Raw genomic sequence first — 12,333 nt, 5'->3', positions numbered from 1 at the left:
TTATTTTGTTTCTTGAGACAGGGTCTCTCTGTTTCGTCCTGGCTATCTTGAAACTTCTGTAGACCACCATCTTGACGGCACCCTGCAGATGCGCTTCCCTGACCTCCCATGCCTTCTGTTCCTTCATGTGGAAGCCTGGCTTCCCACAGCTCTCTGTACTTTTCTCCTAGCATGTTCACTGAAGTCATGAATATGCAGACATTTTTTTTTTTCAGAGGAGGGATGCCCTCCTTGGTGCACCTGGTAGAACCAGCATGTACTTTTCTGTGCAGAATGATTTTCTCACTTGTCTTTGACACTCAGTCTTCAGATTTTGAGGCAGAGACTCTTGTGTTATTGCTTTGCTGGGCTGTAGTTAGGTCTCCGTGGTTCTCAGGGTTAGGGATTGGCGGCCCACCACTACCACCATCGTCTCTTCCCTCGGTTGCCCTTAGGAGGCGGCGGAACCCTTGCATCCCTGCCCTCCTCAGGGTCCAGCACCGTGAGCAGTTGCCACGTAGTCTGATGAAATAGTAGAATTAGAGGGGAACCCCATAGTAACTTGCTGTTCTAGGTAGCAAGCGTCTGCAAAGAGCCAGGCAGCAGACAGCTTTGTCTCTGTCTCACGTAGTCGCTGCCTTCTGAAAATGAAAAGTCCATTCTAACCTATAGTAAAAACAGGAGAAGGCATGGGAATTGCTTGCAGTATCAGTCTGTGTCGAGTTTTAAGGCAAGAAGGAAAAAGGGCAAATCCAGTCAGCATGTGCTAATTGCTCAAAGGCCAACAACTGGCTTGCAGTCACTCCCTGGATCCTCCAACTTGTGTCTTAGAAAGCACTGTGCAGGTCTGGAAAGGTGGCTCAGCTGTTAAGGGCTAAACTCACAACAACAGCCACCACCACTGTGCCGTGGGCACTCATCTCCCTGTGAGATGGGTTTGTTTATTTTCTGTGCTCAACATTGGTTAAAGATCTCTGCCTGAGTGAGTGGGGGGCGGGGTCCTCGGGGAGCCCTTTCTTGACCTGGAAGAAGCACAGTGGCACAGTGCTTACTGAGCATGTGTGAGTTCTGTCTAAGTCTTGTCATGGTTAAGTTTTTCCCCCCAACTTAATGTAAGCTAAAATCATCTGGGAAGAGGGAACTTCACTTGAGAAAATGCCTTTACCAGACTGGCCTGTGGGCAAGTCTCTGGGGCATTTTCTGGATTAATGGTTGATGTGGGATGGCCTAGCACACTGTGGGCAGTGCCAGCCCTGGGCAGGTGGTCCTGGGTTATGTAACCGTGCAAACTGAGCAGCCGTGGAGAGCAGCCTGTTAAGGAGCACTCCTCTACGGTCCTCTAGGTCTCTGCCTTGAGTTTCTGCCCCGGCTTCCTTCTGTGATGGACTGTAAAGCATAGGCCAAATAAAGCCTTTCCTCTGCCAAATTGCTTTTGGTTATATTTATCACAGCAGTAGAAACCAAACCAAGACAAATACCCAAACAAACACTAATTGGCCTTCTGAACAGCACCTTTTAAAACTCAGAGCTTTGAAAATTGGTAATGTTGCAAATTTAGAGATAATTTTGAATTAAAAACAAATCCAGAATGCTGTGGCTGGTACCTGTCAGGTAACGCACGCTGTAGGGGCTGGTTTTCATCCTTGCTGTGGTTGAGAGGGAACATAAGTGCACCCCAGCCCTGATGTGCTCTGCCTTCCATCCCCAGAGCGCTGGGATCTTACTTGCCAGTTGACTCTACATGTATTTCTCTGCTGTTGAGGCCAGCAGATGCAGAAGAGAAGTGAGCTAAGGCTTAGCTCTTCAAAGAGAAAACCAAAATAGGTCTTTGCTGCATGGGTGCTGCTAACCTTCCTAACTCCACCAGCAGAGTTGTATTAAGTGCTATTACAACATATTGCGATCTATACAGTTAACTTTAATGTGTAACTTTACTAAAACCCACATTCTGTAAAGTGTGCTTCGTATAGGTATTTTGAGAAATCTCATTGGTCATAGAACTGTGATGAAGCTGTTAGTAGTAGTTTCTCGTGCTAGTAAAGCATTTAATCTCAGTGGCAGTTATGGCGTGTGTGGTGGTGTGAAGGATGGTCCAGGCCTTACTGCGAGGCCTCTGCTCAGCAGCCTCAGCACCGCTGGGCACTTCTCATGGAGACAACAAGTTCTTAGGGTCCCATAGCTGATGGTCTATGGAGCCTTGCAGACTTGAGGCCCCTGGTTTAAGGCTTAGGAGGTTCTTGTATTTTCCTGTGGACATGCTAGTAAACGTCATTGTGAAGTTGTGCTATACAGCTGACCACTACATCTGGTATCAATAAATGATGCGTTATCTTTGTTTTTAATATCAACAGGTGACACTTGGACAGAAACACTGGCGTATGTCCTCTTCTGGGGAGTTGCAAGCATTGGAACATTTTTTATTATTCTTTACAATGGCAAAGATTTTGTTGATGCACCTAGATTGGTTCAGAAAGAAAAGATAGACTGAATTTGTGTTTGTGGAAAGCGGCTTGGCTTGGAAGACCCCATGATGCAGAGCTGGAGTCTTTACTGACCTGCTTTCCACATGAGCCCCAAGGGCGTCTTACAGCATCTTTGGTCCAGGCGCACCTCTTGTGGTCTGGCTGGGTGATGTCTTAGAACTGCTCTGATGATCTCTTTACAGTTGGGATGGTAATATTTACAATTTGAAGCTGTGCTGTAATTGAAATGTAACTTAACTTCAGCTCACAAATCAGAAGAAGTCTATTCACTGTCAAGCTAATCAGAAGTTCACAGATAAGTAATATATTTTAAAAATTTAACTTCTTTCATTATTTAAGACGAAATTATTTTTCTAGCTCTGTTTCACTATTGTCATTGTAAAGCAGTCACTGTTAGCAAGCATATTTTCCATGTGTCGTTGGACTTTTCTTAAAAGTTTAATAATAGGCTGATTCTACTATGTTTATAGACTGTCTCAAAGGCCTCAAGTAGTCTGATACATTGTGATTTCACAGGACAGAAGGGGACATTCGGATCTAGAGTTGTGGGAAGTTTCTAGTAGCTGCCTCTTGGCTTCAGCCAGCTTGTGCTGCTGTAGCGCCCTAGCAGCTCAAATGTCATGGGGAAAAAAAGTTGAGATATATTTTATCTTTTTAGGAAGGTATAAATGAAATCAAAGAATGTAAAGTCTGTCTCTTATGCTAAAGGTCCAGTGTTGCCTCTTTAAGAACTGCTCCATTGTGGAAAATACACTAAACTGGCCGGCTGCTTCCTCCCATGTCTTGTAGGAGTTTGGGTGGAGGGGGGGTTTACTCAGTGAGACATGCGGTGTGGGGGGGGGGGTGTTACTCACTGAGACGTGCAGGCCTCAGAGAGGGTCTTGTGCTAGATTTGACTCACACTTGAGGCAGCCACTGCTTCTCCATGCATGGTACTCTTGCTTTTTCACTCTGTCAAGGTTTTTTTTGGCTGTCAATGAGTGTCTGAAATTTAGTGCTTCCAGGTAGCCATAGTTCTCCAAATCAAGGACCAACTTTAATTATGCATAAAACAGACGGAAAACTACGCTCCACAAGCTGTGCATAGTTGTAATTGTAAGACAGGTTATATATTAAAATTGTAATTATGAGGTTTAGATATTAGAACAGTATATAAGGTAGTATCATTGCACTATCTTAATTCAGTTAAACACTGCTAAGGTACATCAGTGTTTTGCTTGAAAATATGAGGTTTTTTTTCAGTAGCAGTACTTATGTTGTCCTTAAATATTTCTAAAAGCGCCTTTGTTTTAACATTACCTTTTTTTTCAACATTATCTTTTATACACAATAAGAGTTACTGCTTTTAGAAACTCTGGGAAAATCTTGTGTAGCTTAAAATCAGTCATTAAAGCTTACAATAGGATAAAAGTAAATAGAGCCACCTGTTCTGACTATGTAAATAAGCATATTTTGTTCCAAAGATAGAATATTGATGCCCAGCCCATGTCTACAGTAATATATTACTCAAAAGCTACTGGGCATTTCACAGTAAGCACTTCATGTCAACAGCTACAGCAAACACCAAATCTGAACCACTAATGTGGTGACTCTGCAAGGACTGCTGTCAGAGGGTTAGGCTGCAAGCGATCAATGTTTCAGAGCCCTGCAGTGATTTTGTTTAATTCATTTACTGTACATCCATATGCAAAAATAAAATGCCATATTCTTTTTAACCACTGTTGGTATTGTTTGTGTTTTTATTATACTTGGTATTTTTTTTAATCTTAAAGCAATAATTGATTGCTACAGAAATACTAGTCACCATAAGCAAACAAGAAAACCAATAACTTCTGACCTGTTGTCCAGTAATCACCTAAGGCTTTTTTTTTTTTTTAATGCTAGGGTAACATTTAGTAATGTATAATGTTAAGTGATAGTTAATGTCCATAAAAGCGTCTCTACTTCCAAATCCTCATTTGTTTCTAAGTGATAACAGGTGGCCACGTGATAAAGATTTATGGGTGGAGAAGATTGCAGCCGATACACGGGAGAACAGCGTGTGTTGGAAAGTATGTTCAGGGCTGCAGATGTAGCTGTTATTAGAGCACCTACCCCTGAGCACGATCACCAGCACCCTGTGACCCTGGCATGGTGGCCACACCTGTGACCCCAGCATCCTGTGACCCTGGCATGGTGGCCACACCTGTGACCCCAGCATCCTGTGACCCTGGCATGGTGGCCACACCTGCAACCCCAGCACCCTGTGACCCTGGCATGGTGGCCACACCTGCGACCCCAGCACCTTGTGACCCTGGCATGGTGGCCACACCTGCGACCCCAGCATCCTGTAGCCCTGGCATGGTGGCCACACCTGTGACCCCAGCACCCTGTGACCCTGGCATGCCAGCACCCTGTGACCCTGGCATGGTGGCCACACCTGTGACCCCAGCATCCTGTAGCCCTGGCATGGTGGCCACACCTGTGACCCCAGCACCCTGTGACCCTGGCATGGTGGCCACACCTGTGACCCCAGCACCCTGTGACCCTGGCATGGTGGCCACACCTGTGACCCCAGCATCCTGTAGCCCTGGCATGGTGGCCACACCTGCGACCCAGCACCCTGTAGCCCTGGCATGGTGGCCACACCTGTGACCCCAGCACCCTGTAGCCCTGGCATGGTGGCCACACCTGCGACCCAGCACCCTGTGACCCTGGCATGGTGGCCACACCTGCGACCCCAGCATCCTGTAGCCCTGGCATGGTGGCCACACCTGTGACCCCAGCACCCTGTGACCCTGGCATGGTGGCCACACCTGCGACCCAGCACCCTGTAGCCCTGGCATGGTGGCCACACCTGCGACCCCAGCACCCTGTGACCCTGGCATGGTGGCCACACCTGCGACCCCAGCACCCTGTGACCCTGGCATGGTGGCCACACCTGTGACCCCAGCACCCTGTAGCCCTGGCATGGTGGCCACACCTGCGACCCCAGCACCCTGTGACCCTGGCATGGTGGCCACACCTGTGACCCCAGCACCCTGTAGCCCTGGCATGGTGGCCACACCTGCGACCCAGCACCCTGTGACCCCAGCACTTGGGAGATGGAAGCATGAAAACCAACTCAGGGTCATCTTCAGCTACGTAGCGAGTTTGAAGCCATCCGTGATACGTGAGATTTTTGTCTTTAAAAAAAAAATGGTTTTCATAGAAGACGTAGAAAAGTGTCAGTGAGCCTGAGGGAAATACTGAGTAAACACCTTGTCGCTGGACGCCCTTGCCTGCTTCTGTGGGAAATGAAATGAAATTCCTTGAAAATGGCATCCAAGATACATACACACAATATACATGTGTGTGTGTGTTTTGTAGGTAAATACAGTGTTTAGATTTACTTATATATGTGTATACATATGCTTTAAAGACTTATTTCCACATTTCCTTAATTCATTTCCCTGAGTTCTTAGTAAAGTAACTTCAGCCAAGTGTGGGAGGTGATTGGAACGTATTGTTTGTTCACTGTGAGAGTAGATCAGCTCTGAATGGCCTCATCCTGTTGGTTGACCTGTCACTGTAATGCGTTGTTTCCACACTTGGCAGCTGGAAGCAGCCTGTATTGCTTGTGTTTGTTGTCTCGGTTTCTCTGAATCAAGACATTCTACAAGGCCACAATTAAGATTCTACTGGAAGCAGGCAGGATGCCCTTTCAAGATGACGGTCACTGTTGGCCAGTGCCAGTTGGGGTGGCCATCCATGCTGACTCTGAACTGAATCCAGTAATTCCTTCAAACAATAATTTTTTTTTTCACAGCCAGCAATATTAAGTCTTCAGTCAAGATGGGACTGTTGCCCACCACTTTGACTGTACCTTTGCACTAAAGTCAGTGGCTCTAACTCATCCAAGAGGAAGAGATTTCACAAAAGCATCAGTACCAGGATCACTTATGAGGTACAGGACACATACCTCCTGCAGCCAGTACAGCGAGAACACCAGGGAGGCAGAGGCTGGTACATTTGGAAGGAATCTGGGCTGCTTGGGCCATGGGGAACGTAACCAGGACAAAGGTGAGCTGACTGAGTGCTGATAGCAGGTAAGTTGGAAGGTGAGGGAGAAAGACCGGACAGAGAGGTTTTGCTGGTATGCCGTGTGCTGCCAACCTTGATTAGCCATGGCCCCCTCACTGAGAATTACCACTGTTCTCACACACACACAGGCACACGCACACGCACACACACACACATACACACACACACACACACACACACACACACACGATTTTTGTTTTGTGTGTTACCTGCATGAATGCATTGCTCTACAGGCATGCCTGTAGAGGCCAAAAGAGTGTGTTGGGCCACCTAGAGTCATGGATAGTTGTGAAACTACCATGTGGGTCCTGGGAATTGTATCTGGGTCCTTTGAAAGAGTAGCCAGTACCCTTAACCACTGAGTCATCTGGCTAGCTCCAGCGTGCGTGTGAACCGTGTGCATGGCCACATGGATCCAATCTCTGGTCCTCATGCTTGCACAGTAAGTGTTGTGACTCACTGGGCCATCTCTCCAGCTACCACCTCCTCAATCCTTTTTTCTTTCATAGTTGTTCTAGTTTTAAAGCTAGTGTCTCGCTATGTGGCCCAGATCATCTCCAAACCTGTGGTCCTCCTGCCTCTGCCCCCTAAGTGCTAGGATTATAAGCATGCCTGACTGCTTACTTTCACCTTTTTTTGTTGGTGGTGTTTTGTCTTATTCAAGACAGAGTTTCTCTGTGTAACAGCCCTGGCTGGCCTCGAACTCAGAGATCCACCTGTTTCTGCCTCCTAAGTACTGGGATTAAAGGCACGTGCCACCGCGCCTGTCTGGTGTTTTTCTTTTTGTTTTTGAATTTGATAAAACATTTTTATTTATGGATCCTTTGAGCTCAGTTCTCAGATCAGTGGTTGTATCTGGAGCTCCTGTCTCTGAGCTGTTGCTTGTGCTATAGGGCGTGCATCCCTGGGACACTGTCACGGCACACGGCGTCAGTGCAGAATGAAATAGCATCTCATCCTGACACTGTCACGGCACACGGCGTCAGTGCAGTATGAAATAGCATCTCATCCTGACACTGTCACGGCACACGGCGTCAGTACAGTATGAAATAGCATCTCATCCTGACACTGTCATGGCACACGGTGTCAGTGCAGAATGAAATAGCATCTCATCCTGACACTGTCATGGCACACGGCGTCAGTACAGTATGAAATAGCATCTCATCCTGACACTGTCACGGCACACGGTGTCAGTGCAGTATGAAATAGCATCTCATCCTGACACTGTCACGGCACACGGTGTCAGTGCAGAATGAAATAGCATCTCATCCTGACACTGTCACGGCACACGGTGTCAGTGCAGAATGAAATAGCATCTCATCCTGACACTGTCACGGCACACAGTGTCAGTGCAGTATGAAATAGCATCTCACCCTGCCATTTCTCTGAGCATGGACCATCTTTTCATAGTTTTGGGTTTAATTGTGGGTCCTGTTTGGAGCCTGTTGTGGTCTTTCACTTGTTTCCTTATGGCTTTGTGAAATTCTGTGTGTTCTGGGAGGAAATGATTTGTTAGTTGTTTGCAGTTGCTCTCCTAGCACCGTTTGTGCTCCCTTTGGAGGACAGCTTTTGACAGTTGTCACTTCTTGGGTCTCATTCTCTCCAGCCAGTTCTGAGTTACAGACTGTCAGCTGATTTCAGGGAATGCTTAAACCTCAGTGCTTGCTTTTTTTAATTTAAAAGGTTTGTTTCTCCTCCTTCCTGTGCACCCTACAGAGTCAGCTGCAGCTCCACTCCCTAGCTGTACTGTGGCTCTCACAGTGAGGAAGCTAGCTTTTCTTCAGAAATGACAGCCTCTTACTCAACATTTTATTGGTCAAAGCTAGTAACTTGACCAGACTAGAAGTTACTGAGGCCAGGGGATAACCCCTGCCCTTGGGGCAGTGTGGGATAGCATTCAGCTGATCTGCTTACTAAGGATGCTGGAGCCCTCCCCTGCTGATTTGAATGCCATTTTCCCAGTTTGCGGTGTTTGGGGCTGCTTCTCTGTCCCCGTGTGTTGTCACTGCTGAGCTTGGTGTGGGCATAGCATGAGCTCCTCACATTTCCTGAATCTTCCAACTTTCTCTCTGTTCAGCAAAACCCTTTTCAGAACGCACGTTTCTAAGTGTTCTGGATTAATATGAGCTTTCTTACACATTATTTGTTTTTTTAAACCTAGGGGTCTATGAAAAGAACTGTCAGAAACACTGGTTTAAACAAAGTGTTTTCTAAACTGTAAGACTTTGAGAGAGGTTTTAAAAATGACTCCTAGGGGCTTGAGAGATGGATCAGTGGTTAAGAGCACTGGCTGTTCTTCCAGAGGTCCTGAGTTCAAATCCCATCAACTACATGGTGGCTCACAGCCATCTATAATGGGATCTGGTGCCCTCTTCTGGCCAGCAGGTGTACATGCAGATAGGGCACGCATACTAAACAAATCTTCAAAAAAAGAGAAAAGCAAGGTGACTCCTGCAGAGGGTGTGTGCTGTATATTGCCATCAAGGTTTTTAGCCAGAACAAACAACATATGATTTTCCTGTGAAATCCATTTTGGGCAAGGCAAGGGTAGAATGAGTATCCTGGCCTTGGGGTTAAAAATATCACCTCATGCACCTAAAAGCTTAAACTGATTTAAAAGCAGTCACCCCATCACATGTGGTGTCTTGTCAGCAAGAAGCAGATCGCACAAACTTGGTCTCCTAAGAAGCACAGTGAAACTGATGGTTACAAAGTGCCAGTGTCCACTGCTGGAAAGAAGGCTGCAGATGGCCATCAGGGCAGGCACAGGAGGAAGGTCCTTGAGAGGGGTGTATGTGTTTCCAAGGGTTTCATCTTCCTCACACTTAGTGTTCAATAAAATTTATTCTATTTGAGGTTCACAACACAGTATCGGGGTCACATAGTAAATGTATCTAGTACACTAGAGCAGGCTATTAACAGTAAAAGATTTAGTAAAGAAAACATCTTTATACGGTTTTATTGTGTTGTGTACGGCACTCTAGACTTTCATCCTCTACTTCTCATGGTTTTCCTCCTCCTCTTCCACCAGGGAGCAAGTCAGGTCACACGTAAGGGGGCACCCGTTACACTGTAATACATGGATTGATCAGGATATTCAAACCACAAAGAAAGAAACCTGCCAGTCAAGAATACCATATCCATACACTTCAATGATGAAGCAAAACACTTCCCTAGACAAGAAAAAGCAGAGAAAATTAATCATCATTAAGACAGCCTTCAAGAAATACTGAAAGTTCAGGTATGGTGGCCCATGCCTGTACTCAGTAGACAGCGCGAGGTAGGAGGACTGTGTGTTTCATCCCAGGCTAACATTGAATATATAATACAAAAGGGTGTAAGTTCTGGCAACAGAAGTATATATTATGGAAGATAAAGAGTCAAAGGCGCTGGGAGATGGTGGTGCATGCCTTTAGTCCCAGCAGACGAAGGGAAGTAGATTTCTGTGAGTTCGGGGCCAGTCTGGTGTACGGAGTGAGGTCCAGGACAGCCAGGGTTGCACAGTGAATCTTGTCTTTAAAAACAAACAAGAGTAAAAGCCGCAGTACTTATGGCCGTAGCTAGGTTTCTGTCATCCTATGATACAGAGAATTAAGTTTTCTTTGCGGATTCAGAAAGCAAAAAATACTTGACTGTAAAGAACAGCTGCAGAACTTCACTGTTGACTATACAGGAAGTAGCTGTGTAGCAGGGAGTGACCGACAGGCCTGTGAGACCTCCAGATCTCAGGAGACTAGAAACTTCTCTCTGTTCTTGAAGTGGCGTGTGACAAAAGTCCCCAGGGCTACCAGAGGGATGCACATGGTAGAGGCGGCTACGAGAAGCCCAATGACAGCTAATGCGTACGTGGGGTAATCCTTAGTCACCACATGGCCCTGCAGGAAGAGACGGGAGAGATTTTGGCTAGTCTAGACTAGCCCAGCCTTTATTCCAAAGACGGAAGGAAAATGCTATGAGTTGTTGAGGTTTGAAAATAAAATGCTTCCCCCAGACCCAGGTGCCTGCTTCTCCAGCTGCTGGTTCTGCTCTGAAAGGCTCTGGAAACATTCAGAAGTAGGATCTAGGCCTTTAACCCCAGCACTCGGGAGGCAGAGGCAGGTGGGTCTCAGAGTTCGAGGCCAGCCTGGTCTACAGAGCGAGTCCAGGACAGCCAGTGTTGTTACACAGAGAGACCCTGTCTTGAAAAACCAAAAGGAAGTATGACCCATCTGGGGAAGCAGGTAACTGGGGCTATTCCTTGGGTGTCAGTCTCTAGAGGCTTCCCTACTGTTTTCTATCAGGGAGTGAAGACTGTCTGCCTCACACTCTCCATGCCTTGATACTCTGACTCCCTCCAAGCAAAGGAAGCCCCCATGAAACTATGACCCAAGTCTCTCCGCCCTGCATTTACTTTATCAGGATTTTGGTCAGTGTGATAACAAAAGGAACGTGAGAAGGAGTGGGCCTGTAGGCCACACCTCACAGCGCCCCGCCCCCTGTACGTCACCTCACAGCAAGCCTGCACGGAAGCCACGCCCCCTTTCCTCTTCACCCATAGAGCTATCTCGAACATGTAAAGCTTGTAAGGTGTAACTCCCATGAGGGAAGAAGGGGATAGGTCCACAGGGATGCCGTGGAGGTGACACCTTGCTGCCTGTGCACACCGTAGTAGAAACCCTCACAACCTGTTGTGCTGTGCTAGGTTGAGCATCTGTGAAACATGCTCCCATGCTACCACCTGTGCTCTCCCCAAACCACAGCAATGGTGCCTTGGGTCCGAGACCTAAAGGCCTGCGTTCTGAGGTGACACTGTGGGTCCTGCTCTATTCCCCAGCCCTGCAGGAACATCAGGTACCTGAGCGGCATCCCAGGCTTGGTACTGCAGGGTTCCCGTGAGGATATAGTCACTCAGGTAGAAGACAAAGAGGCTGATGATGAGCAGTGGACTCACAAACGCCCACATGGCCTTCCAGTACCAGTTGAGGGTGCGGCCAGTCATGGCCCGAAGGTCACTTTCAAATCTGTTTGGACCACAGGGAGAGAGAGGCTGGGTTTATTCATGCTCTGGAGGGAGGGGCTCCAGTTTGCATGCCCTCCACACTTGGGAAGATGCTGTTCTGGTTACCAGTTATGTTTGACCGTGACCCTGTACCCGTCTGATCTGTTCCTGTCCTGGGGAGGTGTTGAAGTGAATGGAAAAGGCCGAGGCTGCCTGAGGTGGGGGGTGACCATTAAGGAAGAGTCGTGGGGCATCTCCCTGCTGTTGGCCTTCAGTGAAAGGCTACTGGTGTGAACCAGAGGCTGCTTAAAAGAAGGTGGGACATTGAGGAGGGAAAGCCAGTCTGCTCAGTGCACAGGGCGAGGGAACACTGGTCTCTGCCCACCCATTCAGTCCATTAGAGATGGGTCTAAGTACACTCTGATGTCCTGGAGATGGTCTCAGAGCAGTCACTCTGCTTGCAAGGGCCTGGCCTTGGCACCCCAGAGCAGGTGGGGTACAGCAAGAGCAAAGCTGCTAGGTTGCAGCCCAAAGACCACCGTCTGCCTTCTCCTGACTGCAATCTGCTTTCTTCTCTTTCTTACTTGGCCTACATACAGCAACAGCACTGCATGGATCTGATGGGTCACTCCTGTAGGCTACAGTACTAATGTGTTTGTTTAAAGTCACTTTGGCGCTTCAGGGCCTGAGCAACTCTACATTTTTCAGGAGAGAGGCTGCAGGCCAGGGCTCTGATGGAATTTGATGAGGGTGCTCAGAGCCTGGATGGCCTCAGACCTGCTGCCCAGGCAGGTGGCCTGTGGCCAGATAGGATGCCACTGTCAGCAGCTG

General features: G+C 47.5%; 2 protein-coding genes across 2 annotated transcripts in view; one reads left to right on the top strand and one right to left on the bottom strand.

Annotated features, from left to right (window-relative positions):
* Nucleotides 1–4,181, top strand: part of SACM1L (SAC1 like phosphatidylinositide phosphatase) — a 54,862-nt gene extending 50,681 nt beyond the window's left edge. The window contains exon 19 of the mRNA XM_084752820.1: nt 2,331–4,181. Within this exon, the coding sequence (XP_084608946.1) occupies nt 2,331–2,467 (137 nt within the window). The 3' untranslated portion in view covers nt 2,468–4,181. The remainder of the gene's footprint in view (nt 1–2,330) is intronic.
* Nucleotides 4,182–9,349: 5,168 nt separating this feature from the next.
* The window catches only part of LOC311580981 (sodium- and chloride-dependent transporter XTRP3B), a 34,713-nt gene continuing 31,729 nt past the window's right edge, over nt 9,350–12,333 (bottom strand). The window contains exons 11-12 of the mRNA XM_084752816.1: nt 11,359–11,524; nt 9,350–10,399 (exon numbers count right to left, since the gene is read on the bottom strand). Of these exons, the coding sequence (XP_084608942.1) occupies nt 10,250–10,399; nt 11,359–11,524 (316 nt within the window). The 3' untranslated portion in view covers nt 9,350–10,249. The remainder of the gene's footprint in view (nt 10,400–11,358; nt 11,525–12,333) is intronic.

The sequence above is a fragment of the Acomys minous genome, assembly GCF_964271855.1.
Source record: "Acomys minous genome assembly, chromosome: 13".
NCBI classification, from domain to species: Eukaryota; Metazoa; Chordata; class Mammalia; order Rodentia; family Muridae; genus Acomys; species Acomys minous.
This window is presented reverse-complemented; position numbering and strand designations above follow the sequence as displayed.